General features: G+C 48.8%; 1 protein-coding gene across 5 annotated transcripts in view; it reads left to right on the top strand.

Annotated features, from left to right (window-relative positions):
* Positions 1-22,992, top strand: part of LOC135054746 (gastrula zinc finger protein XlCGF26.1-like) — a 37,896-nt gene extending 14,904 nt beyond the window's left edge. For all 5 annotated transcript variants that reach the window (XM_063958046.1, XM_063958047.1, XM_063958048.1 and 2 more), the window contains one exon: positions 20,686-22,992. In XM_063958046.1, the coding sequence (XP_063814116.1) occupies positions 20,686-22,439 (1,754 nt within the window). In that variant the 3' untranslated portion in view covers positions 22,440-22,992. The remainder of the gene's footprint in view (positions 1-20,685) is intronic.
* The last annotated feature ends 2,905 nt before the right edge of the window (positions 22,993-25,897 follow it).

The following is a 25,897-nucleotide window of genomic DNA, read 5'->3' as shown; positions in this document are numbered from 1 at the left end:
GGGTTGTATAAAGGGCCTAATTCAGAATGAATCGCTGAAGTGCTAAAATCGGTATTTACCCATTTTAGTACTTCTGCTTATGCACGTACACCGCTGCGCGCATGCGTGAGTAATTAAACTGCGATCGCATGAGGTAACGGGCGTCGGCACAGCTTTTTGTAGGCGTCAACTCGCCGTTTGGGGGGCACAGTCCAGACAATGGAGGCGTGTCCAGACCGTTTGCGGGGCCGGCCTCGGCGGCTGCGTGACATCACTCGCAGCCGCTGGGCCCAAATAATGGCAGCCGTTATCATGCGAGCGCTTCACTGCTTAGCGAAGCGTTCACATGTTAGTGTGTGGGGTGGAGGTTCCGGCATGCAGGGCAGATTTGCCCTGTGCTGGGTGTCCTCCCACATGCTAGTGAAGTGAGTTGTAGTCGTGCGAATAGTCGAATGCTGAATTAGGCCCAATGTGTGACATAATATAATTTTGTGCAACATCCCCAATGTGCCGAAGTGTCTAAACAGGATAAGAGCCTGACCATGATATTGGACCAAACCAAAGCATCAGGAACTGATTGAACGATCCTAAAAATAATCAAGTACCCGCCCTCTGGATCTGCATGACCGCACTTTTGGCAAAACAGAGCTGAGCTATGAAACCCGATAACTGCACGCTTACGTTTAAAGTGCTGAAGTGTTGTCTTCTAAGGGGTGTATTCAATAAGAGTCGGAAGCTGCACTCTTGTCGGAAAGATGGCAGCTTCCGACCGATTGAGGTCGGAAGGGGTTCCGACCTATTTACTACCGGCAGCTTTTTTCCGACTTGTCGGAAGACTGCCGGAATACACGCGGATCGGCGGCTGAACGTGTATTGTCAATTCAATGCCGGGCCAAACCCGACAGGTTTTAGCCCCGTTTCCGACAATGTCAATCCGACTTTTAAAAAAGTTGGATTGACACTGTCGGGACCGGGCCAAACCTGTCGGGTTTGGCCCGACATTGAATACAGTACTGTCGGGTCCTTTCTGTCAGAAAGGACCCGACAGCTATTGAATATGGCCCTAAGGTTGATGACATTTGACACACTACTACTTAGGTTGTAAAGTAATGTATGAGGTGTGGTAAATACAAGGGAAAAAGGAAGTTAATGTTGCAAGATAAATTATGCCATAAAATGATGAGAATATGGAATAAAAAGGCCTCGTACTAGTTATTGGATTACTTTGTGAGATACGATTGTTACACCTTTGTAGTGAGAAGATATCTCCTGCTCAACCAGGCAAGGTGAAGTGACGGATATATTTACCAACACTTAATAGGCCAGATACCACAAGCGCCTATAAGGAGAATAGTCTGATATTGCTACATTATTACTTATAGGTAATAATAATAATGCCCAACTGCTGCCAAATTCTGAATTTACAGGAGGCAACAAGGTTGATCATAAAAATATATAAACATACATAAAAAAAAACCAAAAACCTTAAAAAAAAAAACACTCACAAAAAACCGGGGGGCGGTTGATAGACAGTCATTAGGTTGACAGGATCAAAAGTCAGACAGTCAGCAGGGTCGACACATGTCTTTTAGGGTTTTTTCATGCTTTTGCAACCTTTTTTTTTCATTGACTATCCATGTCACAAACTATTACCTTTAGTAACCTTGTGTCATAACCAGTCACTCTGGGACTTATATCAGAGTAAGTTATCTGTTGTTTAAGATTCCGGCTACGCTTGTAACAGAACAAGGGAGTGCTGCAGCAACTCTTATAGGCTTTACACACTAAGCGACAATACTAATTAATGAATGAGAACTCGTTCATATCGTTCAGTGTGTAGGCACCAACGATGCGCAGCCCCACACTCGTTCATCGTTGGTGCCGGGTCACTAATACATGCATGCCAATTTGGACAATCTCGTCCATACTAGCATGCAGGGCTATGGGGCCGGGTGACGGGGAGAGTGAAGAAACTTCTGTGCTGGCATACTCTCTCTCTGTCTCCCCAAAGGACTTTGTGGGGTCCTGTCCTCAGTCAGAGCATTCCCTGTGTGTGTGTGTGCGGTGTGTCGGTACGGCTGTGTCGACATGTTTGATGAGGAGGCTTATGTGGAGGCGGAGCAGGTCCCGATAAATGTGATGTCACCCCCTGCGGGGTCGACACCAGAGTGGATGGATATGTGGAAGGTATTAACCGACATAAACTCCTTACATTAAAGGCTGGATGACGTAACAGCCGTGGGACAGCCGGCTTCTCAGCCCATGCCTGCCCAGGCGTCTCAAAGATGTCGACACTGAGTCTGACTCCAGTGTCGACGACGACGAGACTAATGTACATTCCACTAGGGCTATCCGTTGCATGATTACGCTAAAAAGGGTATTATGTTTGGGGAGAAAAAGCAACCAGTGGTTTTTCCCCCTTCAGATGAGTTAAATGAAGTGTGTGATGAAGCGTGGGCTTCCCCTGATAAAAAACTAGTGATTTCTAAAAAGTTACTAATGGCGTACCCTTTCCCGCCAGAGGACAGGGTACGTTGGGAAACATCCCCGAGGGTGGATAAAGCGCTCACACGCTTGTCAAAAAAGGTGGCACTACCGTCTCAGGATACGGCTGCCTTAAAGGAGCCTGCGGATAGAAAGCAGGAGGCTATCCTGAAGTCTGTATATACACACTCAGGTACTATACTGAGACCTGCTATTGCTTCAGCATGGATGTGCAGTGCTGCAGCTGCGTTGTCTGATTCCCTGTCTGATAATATTGATTCCCTTGACAGGGACACTATATTGCTAACCATAGAGCATATTAAAGACGTAGTCTTATACATGAGAGATGCACAGAGGGATATTTGCCGGCTGGCATCTAGAATAAATGCAATGTCCATTTCTGCCAGGAGAGTATTATGGACTCGGCAGTGGACAGGTGATGCGGATTCTAAAAGGCACATGGAGGTTTTGCCTTACAAGGGTGAGGAATTGTTTGGGGATGGTCTCTCGGACCTCGTTTCCACAGCGACAGCTGGGAAATCGACATTTTTACCCCAGGTTCCCTCACAGCCAAAGAAAGCACCGTATTATCAGGTACAGTCCTTTCGGCCCCAGAAAGGCAAGCGGGTTAAAGGCGCGTCCTTTCTGCCCAGAGGCAGGGGTAGAGGGAAAAAGCTGCACCATACAGCCAGTTCCCAAGAACAGAAGTGCTTCCACTACATCCACCGCATGACGCTGGGGCTCGACTGGTGGAGCCAGGTGCGGTGGGGGCCCTTCTCCGGAACTTCAGCGACCGGTGGGTTCGCTCACAGGTGGATCCCTGGGTTCTACAAGTGGTATCTCAGGGATACAAGCTGGAATTCGAGACGTCTCCCCCTCGCCGTTACCTCAAATCAGCCTTGCCAGCTACTCCCCCGGACAGGGAGGTAGTACTGGCGGCAATTCACAAGCTGTACCTCCAGCAGGTGATAATCAAAGTTCCCCTCCTTCAACAGGGACGGGGTTACTATTCCACAATGTTTGTGGTACCGAAACCAGACTATTCGGTGAGACCCATTCTAAATTTAAAATCCTTGAACACTTATATAAGAAGGTTCAAGTTCAAAATGGAATCGCTCAGGGCGGTTATTGCAAGCCTGGAAGAAGGGGATTACATGGTATCACTGGACATCAAGGATGCGTACCTGCATGTCCCCATTTATCCACCTCACCAGGTGTACCTCCATTTTGTGGTACAAGACTGCCATTACCAATTCCAGACGTTGCCGTTTGGTCTGTCCACGGCACCGAGGGTATTTACCAAGGTAATGGCCGAAATGATGATACTCCTTCGAAAGAAGGGAGTTATAATTATCCCATACTTGGACGATCTCCTTATAAAGGCGAGGTCCAGGGAGCAGTTGTTGGTCGGAGTAGCACTATCTCAGGAAGAGCTACAACAGCACGGCTGGATTCTGAATATTCCAAAGTCGCAGCTGGTTCCTACGACGTGTCTGCTGTTCCTGGGTATGATTCTGGACACAGAACAGAAGAAGGTGTTTCTCCCGGAGGAGAAGGCCAAGGAGTTGTCATCTCTGGTCAAAGACCTCCTAAAACCAAAACAGGTGTCGGTGCATCACTGCACGCGAGTCCTGGGAAAGATGGTAGCTTCTTACAAAGCAATTCCATTCGGCAGGTTCCATGCAAGGATCTTTCAGTGGGATCTGTTGGACAAGTGGTCCGGATCGCATCTTCAGATGCATCGGCTGATCACCCTGTCCCCGAGGGCCAGGGTGTCTCTGCTGTGGTGGCTACAGAGTGCTCATCTACTCGAGGGCCGCAGATTCGGCATACAGGACTGGGTCCTGGTGACCACGGATGCAAGCCTCCGAGGTTGGGGGGCAGTCACTCAGGGAAGAAACTTCCAAGGACAATGGTCGAGTCAGGAGGCTTCCCTACACATAAATATTCTGGAAATAAGGGCCATTTACAATGCCCTAAGTCAGGCAAGACCCCTGCTTCAAAACCAGCCGGTGCTGATTCAGTCAGACAACATCACGGCGGTCGCCCATGTAAACCGACAGGGCGGCACAAGAAGCAGGATGGCGATGGCAGAAGCCACAAGGATTCTCCGATGGGCGGAAAATCACGTGATAGCACTGTCAGCAGTGTTCATTCCGGGAGTGGACAACTGGGAAGCAGACTTCCTCAGCAGGCACGACCTCCACCCGGGAGAGTGGGGACTTCATCCAGAAGTCTTCCAACTGATTGTAAACCGTTGGGGAAGGCCACAGGTGGACATGATGGCGTCCCGCCTAAACAAAAAGCTAAAAAGATAATGCGCCAGGTCAAGGGACCCTCAGGCGATAGCTGTGGACGCTCTAGTGACACCGTGGGTGTACCAGTCGGTTTATGTGTTCCCTCCTCTTCCTCTCATACCAAAGGTGCTGAGGATAATAAGAAAGAGAGGAGTAAGAACTATACTCATCGTTCCGGATTGGCCAAGAAGGACTTGGTACCCGGAACTGCAAGAAATGATCTCAGAGGACCCTTGGCCTCTGCCTCTCAGACAGGACCTGCTACAGCAGGGGCCCTGTCTGTTCCAAGACTTACCGCGGCTGCGTTTGATGGCATGGCGGTTGAACGCCGGATCCTGATGGAAAAGGGCATGCCGGTTGAAGTCATTCCTACGCTGATAAAAGCTAGAAAAGATGTGACAGCAAAGCATTATCACCGCATATGGCGAAAATATGTTGCTTGGTGTGAGGCCAGGAAGGCCCCTACAGAGGACTTCCAGTTGGGTCGTTTTCTGCACTTCCTACAGTCAGGAGTGACTATGGGCCTAAAATTGGGATCCATTAAAGTCCAGATTTCAGCCCTGTCTATTTTCTTTCAAAAAGAACTGGCTTCACTGCCTGAAGTTCAGACGTTTGTTAAGGGAGTGCTGCATATTCAGTCCCCTTTTGTGCCCCCAGTGGCACCTTGGGATCTCAACGTTGTGTTGGATTTCCTAAAATCACATTGGTTTGAGCCACTTCAGACCGTGGATTTAAAATATCTCACGTGGAAAGTGGTCATGCTTTGGGCCTTGGCTTCGGCTAGGCGGGTGTCAGAATTGGCGGCTTTGTCCTGTAAAAGCCCCTATCTGATCTTCCATATGGACAGAGCAGAATTGAGGACGCGTCCCCAATTCCTCCCTAAGGTGGTATCAGCGTTTCATTTGAACCAACCTATAGTGGTGCCTGCGGCTACTCGGGACTTGGAGGCTTCCAAGTTGCTGGACGTAGTCCGGGCCCTGAAAATCTATGTCTCCAGGACGGCTAGAGTCAGAAAAACTGACTCGCTGTTTATCCTGCATGCACCCAACAAGCTGGGTGCTCCTGCTTCTAAGCAGACTATTGCTCGCTGGATCTGCTCCACGATTCAACTTGCACATTCTGCGGCTGGACTGCCGCATCCTAAATCAGTCAAAGCCCATTCCACGAGGAAGGTGGGCTCTTCTTGGGCGGCTGCCCGAGGGGTCTCGGCTTTACAACTTTGCCGAGCTGCTACCTGGTCGGGATCAAACACGTTTGCAAAATTCTACAAGTTTGATACCCTGGCTGAGGAGGACCTTGAGTTTGCTCAATCGGTGCTGCAGAGTCATCCGCACTCTCCCGCCCGTTTGGGAGCTTTGGTATAATCCCCATGGTCCTTACGGAGTTCCCAGCATCCACTAGGACGTCAGAGAAAATAAGATTTTACTCACCGGTAAATCTATTTCTCGTAGTCCGTAGTGGATGCTGGGCGCCCATCCCAAGTGCGGATTGTCTGCAATGCTTGTATATAGTTATTGCCTAACTAAAGGGTTATTGTTATGAGCCATCTGTTCGTGAGGCTCAGTTGTTATTCATACTGTTAACTGGGTATAGTATCACGAGTTGTACGGTGTGATTGGTGTGGCTGGTATGAGTCTTACCCGGGATTCCAAATCCTTTCCTTATTGTGTCAGCTCTTCCGGGCACAGTTTCCCTAACTGAGGTCTGGAGGAGGGGCATAGAGGGAGGAGCCAGTGCACACCAGTAGATCTAATTCTTTCTTAGAGTGCCCAGTCTCCTGCGGAGCCCGTCTATTCCCCATGGTCCTTATGGAGTTCCCAGCATCCACTACGGACTACGAGAAATAGATTTACCGGTGAGTAAAATCTTATTATCGTTTCACAAACTCTCAGTGGGATCATATCCATTGTGGGATCTTCTGGGTGTGGTATACAAGTTAGACAATTAAAAGAGAGACCGTCGATAGGTCGTCAGAATCAAAAGGTTGACACAAGGGGGGGTCATTCCTACCTGGTCGCACGCAGGCTATTTTTAGCACTGCTGCGACCAGGTAATCGCCGCCTACAGGGGAGGGGGTTAGGGCTGTGCAGGGGTTGCGATCGCTTGTGCAGAGAGCTGCACAAACAAAAAGTTTGTGCAGTCTCTGCACAGCTCAAACTTACTCACCCGCTGCGATGGATCTTCTTGCAGCTGACGTCAGGATCCCTTCTGACGTCCGGACATGCCTGCGTTTTCTTCGGCACTCCCAGAAAACGGTCAGTTGACGCCCCCAGCCGGCCTCTTCCTGTCAATCTTCTTGCGATCTTCTGTATTCTCATCGCTGCCCGCCGGGTAATGAGGCGCCTGCACATTGCAGTCGTGACGCATGTGCAGTTCAGACCCGATTGCACAGCTGCGAACAACTGCAGCGTGCGATCGGGTCGGAATGACCCCCAAGGTTACTAAAGGTAATAGTTTGTGACATGGATTGTAGATGGGGAAAAAAAGTTTTAAAAGCATGAAAAAAACATGTCGACCTTTTGACTGTTGACCATATAGTGTCGACCTAATGACTTTCGGTCTTTTAACTGTCTACCACACCCAAAAGATCACACAATGGAATCCAGCAATTACTGATACATGTGCTATATTTGTCACTGACAAAAAGTGATGCAGGAAGCAACATATTATAAACATGCTGAAAAAGGAAATTCTTCATTGAGATCTCCTGGCACCATAGAGTTCAAATTATATATATTTGTATCCAAATTGCATGACATTCAACTCACGGAAGATAATAAGATTTTACACCTACCGGTAAATCTTTTTCTCCTAGTCCGTAGAGGATGCTGGGGACTCTGTAAGGACCAGGGGGTATAGACGGGCTCCGCAGGAGACATGGGTACTATAAAGAACTTTTAGTATGGGTGTGAACTGGCTCCTCCCTCTATGCCCCTCCTCCAGACCTCAGTTAGAGAAACTGTGCCCAGAGGAGATGGACAATATGAGGAAAGGATTTTGTTAATCTAAGGGCAAGATTCATACCAGCCCACACCAACCACACCGTATAACCTGGAATATACACAATCAGTTAACAGTATGAACAAAAAACAGTATCAGTCAAAGACCGATCTCAACTGTAACATAACCCTTATGTAAGCAACAACTATATACAAGTCTTGCAGATTTAGTCCGCAGTGGGACGGGCGCCCGGCATCCTCTACAGACTAGGAGAAAAAGATTTACCGGTAGGTTTAAAATCGTATTTTCTCTTACGTCCAAGAGGATGCTGGGGACTCCGTAAGGACCATGGGGCTTATACCAAAGCTCCAAACCGGGCGGGAGAGTGCGGATGACTCTGCAGCACCGATTGAGCAAACGCGAGGTCCTCATCAGCCAGGGTATCAAACTTGTAGAATTTTGCAAAAGTGTTTGAACCCGACCAAGTAGCTGCTCGGCACAACTGTAATGCCGAGACGCCTCGGGCAGCCGCCCAAGAAGAGCCCACCTTCCTAGTGGAATGGGCCTTTACCGAATTTGGAAACGGCAATCCTGCCGTAGAATGAGCCTGCTGAATCGTGTTACAGATCCAGCAAGCAATAGTCTGCTTAGAAGCAGGCGCGCCAACCTTGTTGGCTGCATACAGGACAAGCAGGGCCTCTGTTTTCCTAACCCTAGCCGTCCTGGCTACATACATTTTTAAGGCCCTGACTACATCCAGGGACTTGGAGTCCTCCAAGTCACCCGTAGCCACAGGCACCACGATAGGTTGGTTCATATGAAATGAAGAAACCACCTTAGGCAAAAATTGAGGACGAGTCCTCAATTCTGCTCTATCCACATGAAAAATCAAGTAGGGGCTCTTGTGAGACAAGGCCGCCAACTCTGACACCCGCCTTTCAGATGCCAAGGCTAATAACATGACCACCTTCCAGGTGAGAAATTTTAATTCAACCGTTTGAAGGGGTTCAAACCAGTGTGATTTAAGGAACTGTAACAACTCGTTAAGGTCCCATGGTGCCACTGGGGGCACAAAAGGAGGCTGGATGTGCAGCACTCCCTTTACAAAAGTCTGGACTTCTGGGAGAGAAGCCAATTCCTTCTGAAAGAATATAGATAGGGCTGAAATCTGTACCTTAATGGAGCCTAACTTCAGGCCCATATCCACTCCTGTCTGTAGGAAGTGGAGAAAACGTCCCAGATGGAGATCTTCCGTAGGAGCATTCTTGGCTTCACACCAAGATACATACTTCCTCCAGATACGGTGATAATGCTTCGCCGTTACCTCCTTCCTAGCCTTTATCAGAGTAGGGATGACTTCTTCCGGAATACCTTTCTCAGCTAGGATTCGGTCTTCAACCGCCATGCCGTCAAACGCAACCGCGGTAAGTCTTGGAACCTGCAGGGCCCCTGCTGCAACAGGTCCTCCCTGAGAGGAAGAGGCCACGGATCTTCTGTGAGCATCTCCTGAAGATCCGAATACCAGGCCCTTCGAGGCCAATCTGGAACAACGAGTATTGTCTGTACTCTTTTTCGTCTTATGATTCTCAACACTTTTGAGATGAGAGGCAGAGGAGGGAACACATAGACCGACTGAAACACCCACGGTGTCACTAGGGCGTATACCTCTACTGCCTGAGGGTCCCTTGACCTGGCACAATACCTCCGAAGCTTTTTGTTGAGGCGTGACGCCATCATGTCTGTTTGAGGAATTCCCCAAAGACTTGTTATCTCTGCAAAGACATCTTAATGAAGTCCCCACTCTCCTGGATGGAGATCGTGTCTGCTGAGGAAGTCTGCTTCCCAGTTGTCCACTCCCGGTATTAAGACTGTTGACAGAACGCTTACGTGATTTTCCACCCAGCGAAGAATCCTAGTGGCTTCCGCCATTGCCACTCTGCTCCTTGTCCCGCCTTGGCGGTTTACATGAGCCACGGCTGTGACGTTGTCTGATTGAATCAGGACCGGTAGGCCGCGAAGAAGATTCTCCGCTTGTCGTAGGCCGTTGTATATGGCCCTCAATTCCGGCACATTGATGTGTAGACAAGCCTCCTGGCTTGACCATAGTCCCTGAAAATTTCTTCCTTGTGTGACTGCTCCCCATCCTCGGAGGCTCGCGTCCGTGGTCACCAGAACCCAATCTTGAATGCCGAACCTGCGACCCTCTAGAAGGTGAGCACTTTGCAGCCACTACAGGAGAGATACCCTGGTCCTGGGGGACAAGCTTATCTTTTGATGTATTTGCAGATGGGACCCTAACCACTTGTCCAGAAGGTCCCACTGAAAGGTCCTCGCATGGAACCTGCTGAAGGGGATGGCCTCGTAAGCTGCCACCATTTTCCCAGAACTCGAGTGCATTGATGAACAGACACTCTTTTTGGTTTTAGCAGGTCCCTGACCATGTTCCGGAGGTCCTGGGCTTTTTCCATTGGTAGAAAAACCCTCTTCTGTCCCGTGTCCAGAATCATGCCTAGGAATGATAGTCGAGTCGTTGGAATCAACTGTGACTTTGGCAGATTGAGGATCCAACCGTGGTGTTGTAACACTCTCAGGGAGAGCGACACGCTTTTCAGCAATTGATCTCTCGATCTCGCCTTTATCAGGAGATCGTCCAAGTACGGGATAATTGTGACTACCTGCCTGCGCAGGAGCACCATCATTTCCGCCATCACCTTGGTGAAAATCCTCGGGGCCGTGGAAAGCCCAAACGGCAACGTCTGAAACTGGTAATGACCGTCCTGTACCGCAAATCTCAGGTACTCCTGATGAGGAGGAAATATGGGGACATGAAGGTAGGCATCCTTCATGTCCAGTGACACCATAAAATCCCCTCCTTTCAGACTGGATATCACAGGCCGGAGTGATTCCATCTTGAATTTGAACTTTTTCAAGTACAGGTTTAGGGATTTTAGATTTAAAATGGGTCTGACGGAACCATCCGGCTTCGGGACCATGAACAGGGTTGAATAGTACCCTTTCCCCTGTTGTACCAGGGGAACCTTGACAATCACTTGCTGCTGACACAGCTTTTGAATTGCAGCTAATACTACTTCCCTCTCCAGGGGAGAAGCTGGCAAGGCCGACTTGAAAAATCGGCGAGGGGGCACCTCTTCGAACTCCAGTTTGTAACCTTGGGATACAATTTCCATCGCCCAAGGATCCACGTCTGAAAGATCCCAGACCTGGTTGAAAAGTCGAAGACGTGCCCCCACCAGTGCGAACTCCCTCCGTGGAGCCCCAGCGTCATGCGGTGGATTTAGCAGAAGCCGGGGAGGACTTTTGCTCCTGGGAACTAGCCGAAGCAGGTGTTCTCTTACCTCTACCCTTACCTCTGGCGAGGAAAGAGGAGCCTCGACCTCTTCTGGACTTATGCGACCGAAAGGACTGCATCTGATATTGTGGAGTTTTCTTTTGCTGTGGGGGAACAAAAGGCAAAAACGTAGATTTACCCGCGGTAGCTGTGGAAACCAGGTCCGCGAGACCATCCCCAAACAAAACTTCACCCTTGTAAGGTAAAACCTCCATATGCTTTTTGGAGTCGGCATCACCCAACCATTGGCGGGTCCACAGAGCTCGTCTCGCAGAAACCGCCATGGCGTTGGCTCTGGAACCAAGCAGCCCAACGTCTCTTTGAGCGTCTCTCATATATAAGACTGCGTCTTTAATGTGACCTCAAGTCAGTAAAATGGTATCCCTGTCCAGGGTATCAATGTCAGCTAATAAGGTATCAGTCCACGCTGCAACTGCGCTACAAACCCATGCCGATGCTATTGCCAGCCTGAGCAAAGCACCCGTATGCGTATAAATAGATTTTAAGGTAGTTTCCTGTCTACGATCCGCAGGATCCTTGAGGGCTGCCGTGCCTGGAGACGGTAGCGCCACCTTCTTGGACAGACGCGTTAAAGCCTTGTCCACCCTGGGCGAGGATTCCCACAGTACCCTGTCCTTTGCAGGGAAAGTATACGCCATAAGAATCCTCTTGGGAATCTGCAGTTTCTTGTCTGGAGTTTCCCAAGCTTTTTCAAATAATTTGTTCAGTTCATGAGATGGGGGAAAGGTTACCTCCGGTCTCTTTTCCTTATACATGCGCACCCTCGTGTCAGGGACAGAGGGGTCACCTGTGATATGCAAAGCATCTTTTATTGCCATAATCATATAATGAATACTTTTGGCCACCTTTGGGTGTAGCCTTGCCTCATCATAGTCGACACTGGAGTCCGAATCCGTGTCGGTATCAGTGTCTGCTATTTGGGATAGGGGACGTTTTTGAGACCCTGAAGGGCCCTGTGACCCAGTCAAATCCGTGGATTGACTCCCTGCTGTTTCCCTGAACTCAGCTTTGTCCATTCTTTTATGTAATAAGGTCACATTTGCATTTAAAATATTCCACATGTCCAACCAATCATGAGTCGGCGTTGCCGACGGAGACACCACAATCATCTGCTCCACCTCCTCCTTGGATGAGCCTTCCGCTTCAGATATGCCGACACACGCGTACCGACACCCCCACACACACACAGTGATATATCTATAAGGTTCCCCAACAAGGCCCTTTGGAGAGACAGAGAGAGAGTATGCCAGCACACACCCAGCGCCAACTGACACTGGAAACAATTCCCAGATAAAGCGATTTTATATATATTAATTGTGTAATACACTCACTGCGCCTACATGTGCCCCCCCCCCCCCCCCTCTTTTTCAGCCCTGTATCACTGTTCAGCAGAGGAGAGTCCGGGGAGCCAGCTTCTCTGCAGATCACTGTGGAGAAAATGGCGCTGGTTAGTGCTGTTGAGACCAAGCTCTGCCCCCTCCAGCGGCGGGCTTCGGTCCCGCTCAAATGTACAAAAAATGGCGGGGGATGTATATATTTACTGACTCCGCAGTCACCCGGCTTCTATCTTCCGGCTCTGCGAGGAGGACGGCGGCGCGGCTCTGGGACGAACGGCGGGGGGAGACCTGCGTTCCGAATCCCTCTGGAGCTAATGGTGTCCAGTAGCCTAAGAAGCAAAGCCTATCACTTAAGTAGGTCTGCTTCTCTCTCCTCAGTCCCACGATGCAGGGAGCCTGTTGCCAGCAGTGCTCCCTGAAAATAAAAAACCTAACAAAATTCTTTTATCAGAGAAACTCAGGAGAGCTACCCTGTAGTGCACCCATTCTCCTCTGGGCACAGAATCTAACTGAGGTCTGGAGGAGGGGCATAGAGGGAGGAGCCAGTGCACACCCATACTAAAAGTTCTTTATAGTGCCCATGTCTCCTGCGGAGCCCGTCTATACCCCCTGGTCCTTACGGAGTCCCCAGCATCCTCTAGGACGTAAGAGAAAGATTGTTTTTAGATGTTTGTGTTAGGTGTGATGATGGACATTTGTTGGACCAGTTTATACAAGAAAGCTACTGATAAGACCACATCCAGCTTTCATCCACAACCTTTGCCGAAAGGTCTCCCTTACTCTCAGAAAGGGTAGTTAGAATCTCGTCTAATCCACGAGAGGCTTTGGAATACATGGGACAAGACTTTATTGACTGAGGATATGATCCCAAAGAGGTTCGTGAAATGATACAACGTTGCAATCAGGTCTCTACTGCGCATGCGTATGCATTACAATGCGCACGCACGTCGTACGGGTACAACGCGGATCGTTGCTGAGCTATGAATTTAACGAAGAATCCATACGCACAGCCTATCGCAAGGAGATTGACAGATAGAGGGTGTTTATGGGTGTCAACTGACCGTATTCTGGGAGTAGTAGGGAAAACGCAGGCGTGTCCGGGCGTTTGGAGGGCGGGTGTGTGACGTCAATTCCGCCACCAAAAATACTGAAGTGATCGCAGCGGCTGAGTAAGTTCAGACCTACTCTGAAACTGCACAAAATGTTTTTGCAGAGCTCGGCTGCACAGGCGTTCGCACACTTGCAAAGCAAAAATACACTCCCCTGTGGGCGGTGACTATGCGTTTGCACGGCTGCTACAAACAGCTAGCGTGCGATCAACTCGGAATGATCCCTGTTGTTCTGTACTTACAGTGACTGACTTACACCTAAGGCTTGTATTTTCTAGCACTTATTCAAGCACATCTGGAGTCCTGCGGAGAGCAATTTTGAAACACTGGCACATTGTCACTTCTGATCCCACATATAGTAAGAGTTGCTGCAACACGCCAGCGTAGCCGGAATCTTAAACAACAGATAGCTTACTCTGTTATAAGTCCCAGAGTGGACAAAGCGAGAAACTGGCTACATCAAGCAAATGGTGCATATAAGTGTTCTGGATGTGTTAATTGCTGGTATATCCAGATTGGTGATATATTGCAGCATCCTTTGACAGGCAATCTGCCTTCCACTATATGAAGCCTTCCATAATCTGCAAAATAGAATCAGTCATTGTGTACTTACATACTACATAGATAATTGCTATATTCCAATATACAATAACATCATATATCTCTCTCTCAGTATGGAAAGACGTAAAGAGGGAAAATTATACACGACGGGTATCCTGTAACTGCTGTTCTCTATCTGTCACAGACATGGAATAAGGAATGAGTGCCCCTGACCCCTGTATGCTGTGGATTAGGGGTGGGAAAAAAAGATAATAGTCAGGAAGGGTAGAAAAGAAAAGGAGGACTGTTTCCAACCATCTGCTGTTCCCTCTTCTGGATAGTGCTAAAACAAGACCATTGTCTTTTTAATTTACCAGGTGTATGTACAATGGTATAAATTGTATTCAGTGTGGAAAGTAGTAAACTGGAGACTGTGGCAAATGTTTTTTCTCTTACGTCCTAGAGGATGCTGGGGACTCCGTAAGGACCATGGGGTATAGACGGGCTCTGCAGGAGACATGGGCACTATAAAGAACTTTTAGTATGGGTGTGCACTGGCTCCTCCCTCTATGCCCCTCCTCCAGACCTCAGTTAGATCTTGTGCCCAGAGGAGATAGGGTGCATTACAGGGAGCTCTCCTGAGCTTTCTGTTTAAAAGTATTTTGTTAGGTTTTTTATTTTCAGGGAGCACTGCTGGCAACAGACTCCCTGCATCGTGGGACTGAGGGGAGAGAAGCAGACCTACTTAAGTGATAGGCTCTGCTTCTTAGGCTACTGGACACCATTAGCTCCAGAGGGAGTCGGAACACAGGTCTCACCCTGGAGTTCGTCCCGGAGCCGCACCGCCGTCCTCCTCGCAGAGCCGGAAGATAGAAGCCGGGTGAGTATGTGAAGAAAAGAAGACTTCAAGGCGGCAGAAGACTTCAGATCTTCCTGAAGTAAGCGTGCAGCGGTAACGCTGCGCGCCATTGCTCCCATACACAACACACACAGAGCAGGCATAGATGGGTGCAGGGCGCAGGGGGGGCGCCCTGGGCAGCAATAAACCTCACCACTGGCATAATACAGATTATTAGACTGCTGAGGCAGTAAATAAAGTAACCCCCGCCATTTTTTGTAAAACAGAGCGGGACCGAAGCCCGCCGCTGGAGGGGGCGGAGCTTGATCCTCAGCACTAACCAGCGCCAATTTCTCCACAGAAGCTGCAGAGAACGCTGGCTCCCCGGACTCTCCCCTGCTGAACGAGCTCAGAGGGCTGGAAAAGAGGAGGGGGGCACATTACAGGCGCAGTGAGTGAGAAAATCAGTGAGATATATATATATATATGCGCTGTCTGGGTTATTCCAGTGTCAGTTTGGCGCTGGGTGTGTGCTGGCATACTCTCTCTCTGTCTCTCCTAAGGGCCTGGTTGGGGAATTGTCCCCTTATAGTTATATCCCTGTGTGTGTGGGATGTCGGTACGTGCGTGTCGGCATGTCTGAAGCGGAAGGCTTATCCAGGGAGGAGGTGGAGCAAATGAGTGGTGTGTCCCCGTCGGTGGTGGCGATTTAGGAATGCATGGATATGTGGCAGATGTTGAATGCAAGTGTAGCATCATTACACAAGAGACTGGACAAAGCAGAGTCCAGGGAGTCGACAGGGGGTCAATCCACGGATTGGACCGACTCACAGGGCCCCTCAGGGTTTCAAAAGCGTCCCTTGTCACATATAGTGGACACAGATACCGACACGGACTCTGATTCCAGTGTCGACTATGATGAAGCAAGATTGCACCCTAGGGTGACAAAAAGCATTCAGTGTATGATTATTGCAATAAAAGATGTTTTGCATATCACTGATGAACCCTCTGTGCCCGACACAAAGGTACACATGTTTAAGGGAAAGAAGCAGGTAGTAAACTTTCCCCCATCGCATGAACTTAACGAGTTATGTGAAAAAGCTTGGGAGACTCCAGATAAGAAACTGCAGATTCCCAAAAGGATTATTATGGCGTACCCTTTCCTTACACAGGACAGGGTACGTTGGGAATCCTCTTCCACAGTGGACAAGGCTTTAATACGCCTGTCTAAGAAGGTAGCGCTGCCTTCTCCTGATACGGCGGCCCTCAAGGATCCTGCGGACCGCAGGCAGGAGACTACGTTAAAGTCTATTTATACACATACTGGTACTTTACTTAGACCGGCTAGTGCGTCGGCATGGGTATGTAGCGCAGTAGCAGCTTGGACAGATACCCTGTCAGCTGACCTTGATACCCTAGATAGGGATATCATTTTGTTAACGTTAGCACACATTAAGGACGCGGTCTTATATATGAGAGACGCTCAAAGAGACATTGGATTGCTGGGTTCCAGAGCTAATGCCATGGCTATTTCAGCAAGACGATCCTTATGGACCCGCCAGTGGACGGGTGATGCGGACTCAAAAAAGCATATGGAGGTTTTACCTTACAAGGGTTATGTGTTGTTTGGGGATGGTCTCGCGGACCTGGTTTCCACAGCTACCGTGGGTAAATCTACCTTTTTACCTTTTGTTCCCACACAGCAAAAGAAACCTCCACAGTATCAGATGCAGTCCTTTCAGTCGCATAAGTCCAGAAGAGGTCGGGGCTCCTCTTTCCTCGCCAGAGGCAAGGGTAGAGGTAAGAGAACACCTGCTTCTGCTAGTTCCCAGGAGCAGAAGTCCTCCCCGGCTTCCGTTAAGTCCACCGCATGACGCTGGGGCTCCCCTACGGGAGTCCGCATCGGTGGGGGCACGCCTTCGACTTTTCAGCCAAGTCTGGGTTCAGTCAAACGTGGATCCTTGGGCGAGGGAAATTGTTTCCCAGAGCTACAAGCTAGAATTCGAGGAGGTGCCCCTGCGCCGGTTTTTCAAGTCGGCCTTACCAGCTTCTTCCCCAGAGAGGGAAGTAGTATTATCTGCAATTCAAACGCTGTGTCAACAGCAAGTGATTGTCAGGGTTCCCCTGAGCCACCAGGGAAAAGAGTATTATTCGACCCTGTTTGTGGTCCCGAAGCCGGATGGTTCGGTCAGACCCATTTTAAATCTAAAATCCCTAAACCTGTACTTAAAACAGTTCAGATTCAAGATGGAATCGCTCCGAGCGGTAATATCCAGCCTGGAAGGGGGGGATTTTATAGTGTCGCTAGACATAAAGGATGCTTACCTTCATGTCCCCATATATTCCTCTCATCAGGAGTACCTGAGATTCGCTGTACAGGATTGTCATTACCAGTTTCAGACGTTGCCGTTTGGGCTTTCCACAGCCCCGAAGATTTTCACCAAGGTAATGGCGGAAATGATGGTGCTCCTGCGCAAGCAGGGTGTCACAATTATCCCATACTTGGACGATATCCTGATAAAGGCGAGATCAAGAGATCAATTGCTGAAAAACGTGTCGCTCTCCCTGAGAGTGCTCCAACAGCACGGGTGGATTCTCAATCTGCAAAAGTCGCAATTGGTTCCAACGACTCGACTATCATTCCTAGGCATGATTCTGGACACGGAACGAAAGAAGGTTTTTCTCCCGTTCGAAAAAGCCCAGGACCTACAGAACATGGTCCGAGACCTGCTAAAGCCAAAAAGAGGGTCAGTTCATCAATGCACTCGAGTTCTGGGAAAGATGGTGGCCGCTTACGAGGCCATCCCCTTCAGCAGGTTTCACGCGAGGACGTTTCAATGGGACCTCCTGGACAAGTGGTCCGGGTCCCATCTACAAATACATCAAAAAATAACACTGTCCCCCAGGGCCAGGGTGTCTCTTCTATGGTGGCTGCAAAGTGCTCACCTTCTAGAGGGTCGCAGGTTCGGCATTCAAGACTGGGTTCTGGTAACCACGGACGCGAGCCTCCGAGGATGGGGAGCAGTCATCCAAGGAAGAAATTTTCAGGGACTATGGTCAAACCAGGAGTCCTATCTGCACATCAATGTGCTGGAATTAAGGGCCATATACAACGGCCTTCGGCAAGCGGAGAGTCTTCTTCGAAACCTACCGGTTCTGATCCAATCAGACAATGTCACAGCCGTGGCACATGTGAACCGCCAAGGCGGGACAAGGAGCAGAGTCGCAATGACGGAAGCCACCAGGATTCTTCGCTGGGCGGAAAATCACGTCAGCGCTGTGTCAGCTGTCTTCATTCCGGGAGTGGACAACTGGGAAGCAGACTTCCTCAGCAGACACGATCTCCATCCAGGAGAGTGGGGACTTCATCAAGAAGTCTTTGCAGAAATAACAGATCTCTGGGGAATTCCTCAAATAAATATGATGGCGTCACGCCTCAACAAGAATCTTCGGAGGTACTGTGCCAGGTTTCGGGACCCTCAGGCAGTAGCAGTAGACGCCCTGCTGACACCATGGGTGTTTCAGTCGGTCTATGTGTTCCCTCCTCTGACTCTCATAGCAAAGATTTTGAGGATAATAAGACAAAACAGAGTACAGTCAATACTCATTGTTCCAGACTGGCCTCGAAGGGCCTGGTACTCAGATCTTCAGGAAATGCTCTCAGAAGATCCTTGGCCTCTTCCTCTCAGGGAGGACCTGTTGCAGCAGGGGCCCTGCGTATTCCAAGACTTACCGCGGTTGCCTTTGACGGCATGGTGGTTGAACGCCGAATCCTAGCTGAGAAAGGTATTCCGGAGGAGGTCATACCTACTCTGATAAAGGCTAGGAAGGAGGTGACAGCGAAACACTATCACCGTATCTGGTGGAAATATGTCTCTTGGTGTGAAGCCAAGAATGCTCCTACGGAAGATTTCCATCTGGGCCGTTTTCTCCACTTCCTACAGACAGAAGTGGATATGGGCCTAAAGTTAGGGCCAAAATCTGTACCTTAACAGAGCCTATCTATATTCTTTCAGAAGGAATTGGCTTCTCTCCCAGAAGTCCAGACTTTTGTAAAGGGAGTGCTGCACATCCAGCCTCCTTTTGTGCCCCCAGTGGCGCCCTGGGACCTTAACGTGGTGTTACGGTTCCTTAAATCTCACTGGTTTGAGCCCCTTCAAACGGTTGAATTGAAATTTCTCACCTTGAAGGTGGTCATGTTATTGGCCTTGGCATCTGCAAGGCAGGTATCAGAATTGGTGGCCTTGTCTCACAAGAGCCCCTACTTGATTTTTCATGTGGATCGAGCAGAGTTAAGGACTCGTCCTCAATTTCTACCTAAGGTGGTGTCTTCATTTCATATGAACCAACCTATCGTGATGGTGCCTGTGGCTACGGGTAACTTGGAGGACTCCAAGTCCTTGGATGTAGGCAGGGCCTTAAAAATGTATGTAGCCAGAACGGCTAGGGTTATGAAAACAGAGGCTCTGTTTGTCCTGTATGCAGCCAACAAGATTGGCGCGCCTGCTTCAAAGCAGACAATTGCTCGCTGGATCTGTAACACGATTCAGCAGGCTTATTCTACGGCTGGGTTGCCGTTACCAAATTCGGTAAAGGCCCATTCCACTAGGAAGGTGGGCTCTTCTTGGGCGGCTGCCCGAGGCGTCTCGGCTTTACAGTTGTGCCGAGCAGCCACTTGGTCGGGTTCAAACACCTTTGCTAAATTCTACAAGTTTGATATCCTGGCTGACGAGGACCTCGCATTTGCTCAGTCGGTTCTGCAGAGTCATCCGCACTCTCCCGCCCGGTCTGGAGCTTTGGTATAAACACCATGGTCCTTATGGAGTCCCCAGCATCCTCTAGGACGTAAGAGAAAATAAGATTTTAAACCTACCGGTAAATCTTTTCCTCCTAGTCCGTAGAGGATGTTGGGCGCCCGTCCCAGTGCGGAAAATCTGCAAGACTTGTATATAGTTGTTGCTTACATAAGGGTTATGTCACAGTTGGTATCGGTCTTGGACCGATGCTGTTATTTGTTCATACTGTTAACTGGTTATGTGTATTCCAGGTTATATGGTATGATTGGTGTGGGCTGGTATGAATCTTGCCTTTAGATTAACAAAATCCTTTCCTCGTATTGTCCATCTACTCTGGGCACAGTTCTCTAACTGAGGTCTGGAGGAGGGGCATAGAGGGAGGAGCCAGTGCACACCCATACTGAAAGTTCTTTATAGTGCCCATGTCTCCTGCGGAGCCCGTCTATACCCCATGGTCCTTACGGAGTCCCCAGCATCCTCTACGCACTAGGAGAAAAAGATTTACCGGTAGGTTTAAAATCTTATTTTTTTTAAATTATTATTATTATCCTTTATATCGCACCACTAGGGATCCCCAGGGCCAAATCACAGAGCACCTAAGCAAATAATAAAAAAATAAATACAATAGCAGAGCGAAGAGGACGGGTGGGAGAGTAAAGGGAGATACAGTCAGAGATGTAAATGGGAGAGGAGTGGGTGAGGGCTTTGTAGGTGAGTGTGAGAAACTTGATTTGGATTCTGAAAGGGAAAGGAAGCCAGTGAAGGGCTTTTAGTAGAGGGGCGGTGGACGTAGTTTGGATATGACCAGTGAGTGGATAAGGGTCTTAGTAGCATCCTGGGTGAGAAAGGGTCTGATCCTGGAAATGTTTTTGAGATGAAAATGGCAGGTTTGTGAGAGGTGCTGAATGTGTGCTTTGAAGGACTGATGGCTGTCTCTTCTCTGGTGTCTGCTATGTTATATGTCATGCTTAAACATATGAATCTCTCCTTGACAGATTCATATGTCTGCAGAAAAAATGCAACAGAAGAAGGTAACCTCAGAGAATGTATACCCACGGAACATCCAGGAACTACTATCAAGGAGAAATCTGTGTCCGACAAAAAGGGGAATCTCCCGGTCAACACATCGATTGATCATCAGGAGACCAGATGTAGTTCTATGCATATCAAGGAGGAATCGGGGTCAAATGATGGTGGAATTCTCGCAGACTGCAAGTCTACCAAACACATAGATACACAACACAAATCTACACATGTTAAGGAGGAATCCGGCTTATGTGAAGAAGACATTTCAAACACTGACCTTGATACACCAATGGATCATGCATTGACACAATATTTATCTATTCATGTTAAGGAGGAATCCTCATCTTCTGAAGAAGGAAGCCATGCAGACACTAATACTCATACACCTACAGATCATACACCGTACCCATCTAGGCATATTAAGCAGGAATCAGTCTCCGGAGAGGAAGAAAACTTCACAGACACCGATCCGCTGCAGACAGAATATTTATGTATTAAAATTAAGGAGGAATCATGTTCATCTCAGGACGGAGACCTCATGGACACTGAAACGTATAGAAGCAAAAGCCGTATGCCTACTCATAGGACAAAGGAATCCATCTCATGTGAGACCTCCAGCAGTAAGTTCTCTTGCTCGGAATGCGGGAAATGCTTTCCTTATAGATCAATGCTTACTGCACACGAGCGGACACACACAGGGGAAAAACCGTTCTCCTGTTCCGGCTGTGGCAAATGTTTTACCACTAAGGGCTACCTGATCGTTCACGAGCGGATCCACACAGGGGAGAAGCCCTTCACGTGCCCCGAGTGCGGCAAAAGCTTCACCGCCAAGTCTAAGCTCGTCCAGCATAAAAAAATGCACACAGGTGAGGAGCAGTTCTTCTGCGGCATTTGCGGTAAAAGTTTCCCAGAGAAAACCCGGCTCGCCAAGCACCAAGTCACTCACACAGGAGCCAAACCATTTTCATGCTCCCTGTGCGGGAAATGTTTTACGCAGAAGTCCAGCTTGTACGAGCACCAGAAACTACACACCGGGGAGAGACCGTTTTGCTGCGCCGACTGTGGGAAGTGTTTCGTTGGGAAATCAAATCTGGTCGCACACCAGAAGAGCCACACTGGTGAAAAACCCTACGCCTGCAGCGAATGCGGGAAATGTTTTATCAGTAAGTCGGAGATCCGTAAGCACCAGAGAATTCATACGGGAGAGAAGCCCTTTTCCTGCCTTGAGTGTGGGAAATCTTTTACCTGTAAATCCAATCTCATTTTACACCAGAAAATCCACACTGGTGAGAAACCGTTTACCTGCTCCGAGTGCGGCAAATGTTTTCTCAGTAGGTCAAACTATTCCCGTCATGAGAAAAGCCACAAAGGAGAGAAGCCACACACCTGTCTTCAGTGCGGGAAATGTTTTACCGACAAGTCCACGCTGGTGGCACATTTGAAACGACACACGGGAGAGAAGCCGTACCCGTGCCCCGAGTGTGGGAAGTGTTTTGCCGTCAAGACGGGTCTCTTTAATCATCAGAGGATCCACAAGGGAGAGAAGCCCTATAGTTGCTCTGAATGCGGGAAAAGCTTCATCTACAGGTCGAAACTTGTGGTGCACCAGAAAAGACATAGCGGGGAGAAGCCACATTCGTGCTCCGAGTGTGGCAAGTGCTTTGCGGTGAAGTCAGGCCTCGCCAATCACTTAAAAACACACAAAGTCAAGGTGGCATCTTGAGCATAGTAATCAAACGTTAAATGCCATAAAACGGATATACCGGATCGAGAGACCTCTTTTTCCTGAATTTGGGACTGTTTTACACAAAGGAATGTATTATATGTTTTCTTGTTACGCACTCAGGGCCGGAACGGGGCATGGCAGGGTTCCATAGAAAAATGTGGGAAAGGGCTGGAAATGCTGCCAGTAGAGGGCTTCTGGGAATGCGTGGGTCCAGCGCATGCTCACTGCAGGCTCCTTAGTCTTCACCTTTGAGAGTAGAGCTGGGGCCTCCTAGTGCAGAATATCTTGGCATTGCTGGGCCCCTCACCTCCAGGCCTCTTAATAGTTCTGCCACTATGCCTGCTAACCTAACAACATAATAAGTATATTCTTATGTCATAACTTGTAATGTTTTGCAAGAGTGCTTGATTTATGTGTATGTATGTATATATAATATATATATATGTTCATCTGTTGAATGCAGGTTTGCTTAAATTATGTGCTAAGCATGCTACACGTCTATGATGGTGTGATTTACTTGTAAACGTTTATATAAAAAGCTGTAAATGACTTTAAGTGACTATCCTGTCAGACCAATTGCACTGTTACACCTACACACAAGAAGGGAACAGCAGACTCCCCTTCTTAGACAATACAGGGTTATTTTTATTTGTAGTGCTAATAAGTCAAAAACAAAAGTTTAAGGTGCCCGGTTCTGTTCCAGAAACGCTTTTCCAGGCAACGCGTCCTACAGTTATCCTGCTTAAGTCTCTGCACTCATCATAAATGTTGGTCCTTAGTCCAATGATGAAAACATCTTTTTAGCCTTAAAGTAAGAAAAATAATTTTTTTTTTTACTCCTACAGGGGGAAAGGTATCAAACCTTGGAGAGAGAGAGTAGAGAAGTTGTCCATAGCAACCAATCAAATGCTAACTAACTTAATAGACTGTGCTAGATATATGATAGCTAGAAGCTTATTGGTTGGTATGTTCATCTTCACTATATCTCGGAGGTTTGATAGATCTCTCCTAAAATGTACAAGGAATCTCCCAGCACACAAACCCAATTTCTCTGACGTCCTAGTGGATGCTGGGGACTCCGTAAGGACCATGGGGAATAGACGGGCTCCGCAGGAGACTGGGCACACTATAAGAAAGATTTGGTACTACCTGGTGTGCACTGGCTCCTCCCTCTATGCCCCTCCTCCAGACCTCAGTTAGATTTCTGTGCCCGGCCGAGCTGGATGCACACTAGGGGCTCTCCTGAGCTCCTAGAAAGAAAGTATTTGTTAGGTTTTTTATTTTACAGTGAGACCTGCTGGCAACAGGCTCACTGCAACGAGGGACTAAGGGGAGAAGAAGCGAACCTACCTGCTTGCAGCTAGCTTGGGCTTCTTAGGCTACTGGACACCATTAGCTCCAGAAGGATCGACCGCAGGACCCGTCCTTGGTGTTCGTTCCCGGAGCCGCGCCGCCGTCCCCCTTACAGAGCCAGAAGCAAGAAGATGGTCCGGAAAATCGGCGGCAGAAGACTTCAGTCTTCACCAAGGCAGCGCACAGCACTGCAGCTGTGCGCCATTGCTCCTCATGCACACTTCACACTCCGGTCACTGAGGGTGCAGGGCGCTGGGGGGGGGCGCCCTGAGCAGCAATAAAATCACCTTGGCTGGCAAAATAATAAGAATTTACTTACCGATAATTCTATTTCTCATAGTCCGTAGTGGATGCTGGGGACTCCGTAAGGACCATGGGGATAGCGGCTCCGCAGGAGACTGGGCACATCTAAAGAAAGCTTTAGGACTATCTGGTGTGCACTGGCTCCTCCCCCTATGACCCTCCTCCAAGCCTCAGTTAGGATACTGTGCCCGGACGAGCGTACACAATAAGGAAGGATTTTGAATCCCGGGTAAGACTCATACCAGCCACACCAATCACACCGTATAACCTGTGATCTGAACCCAGTTAACAGCATGATAACAGAGGAGCCTCTAAAAGATGGCTCACAACAATAATAACCCGATTTTTGTAACAATAACTATGTACAAGTATTGCAGACAATCCGCACTTGGGATGGGCGCCCAGCATCCACTACGGACTATGAGAAATAGAATTATCGGTAAGTAAATTCTTATTTTCTCTAACGTCCTAAGTGGATGCTGTGGACTCCGAGTCCGAGTCCGAGTGCGGATGACTCTGCAGCACCAAATGAGAGAACTCCAGGTCCTCCTCAGCCAGGATATCAATTTTGTAGAATTTTACAAACGTATTTGCTCCTGACCAAGTAGCTGCTCGGCAAAGTTGTAAAGCCGAGACCCCTCGGGCAGCCGCCCAAGATGAGCCCACCTTCCTTGTGGAGTGGGCATTTACAGATTTTTGGCTGTGGCAGGCCTGCCACAGAATGTGCAAGCTGAATTGTACTACCAATCCAACGAGCAATAGTCTGCTTAGAAGCAGGAGCACCCAGCTTGTTGGGTGCACACAGGATAAACAGCGAGTCAGATTTCCTGACTCCAGCCGTCCTGGAAACATATATTTTCAGGGCACTGACAACGTCTAGCAACTTGGAGGCCTCCAAGTCCCTAGTAGCCGCAGGCACCACCAATAGGTTGGTTCAGGTGAGACGCTGAAACCACCTTGGGGAGAAACTGAGGACGAGTCCTCAATTCCGCCCTGTCCGAATGGAAAATCAGATAAGGGCTTTTTCAGGATAAAGCCGCCAATTCTGACACGCGCCTGGCCAGGGCCAACAGCATGACCACTTTCCATGTGAGATATTTTAACTCCACAGATTTAAGTGGTTCAAATCAATGTGACTTTTGGAACCCAAAACTACATTGAGATCCCAAAGTGCCACTGGAGGCACAAAAGGAGGCTGTATATGCAGTACCCCTTTAACAAACGTCTGAACTTCAGGGACTGAAGCTAGTTCTTTTTGGAAGAAAATTGACAGGGCCGAAATTTGAACCTTAATGGACCCCAATTTCAGGCCCATAGACACTCCTGTTTGCAGGAAATGTAGGAATCGACCCAGTTGAATTTCCTCCGTCGGGCCTTACTGGCCTCGCACCACGCAACATATTTTCGCCAATTGCGGTGATAATGTTTTTGCAGTTACATCCTTCCTGGCTTTGATCAGGATAGGGATGACTTCATCCGGAATGCCTTTTTTCCTTCAGGATCCGGCGTTCAACCGCCATGCCGTCAAACGCAGCCGCGGTAAGTCTTGGAACAGACAGGGTCCTTGCTGGAGCAGGTCCCTTCTTAGAGGTAGAGGCCACGGATCCTCCGTGAGCATCTCTTGAAGTTCCGGTTACCAAGTCCTTCTTGGCCAATCCGGAACCACGAATATAGTGCTTACTCCTCTCCATCTTATCAATCTCAGTACCTTGGGTATGAGAGGCAGAGGAGGGAACACATACCCTGACTGGTACACCCACGGTGTTACCAGAGCGTCTACAGCTTATTGCCTGAGGGTC

The sequence above is a fragment of the Pseudophryne corroboree genome, chromosome 3, assembly GCF_028390025.1.
Source record: "Pseudophryne corroboree isolate aPseCor3 chromosome 3, aPseCor3.hap2, whole genome shotgun sequence".
NCBI lineage: Eukaryota > Metazoa > Chordata > Amphibia > Anura > Myobatrachidae > Pseudophryne > Pseudophryne corroboree.
Note: the sequence above shows the minus strand (reverse complement) of the source record. Positions and strands in the feature narration are given on the sequence as shown.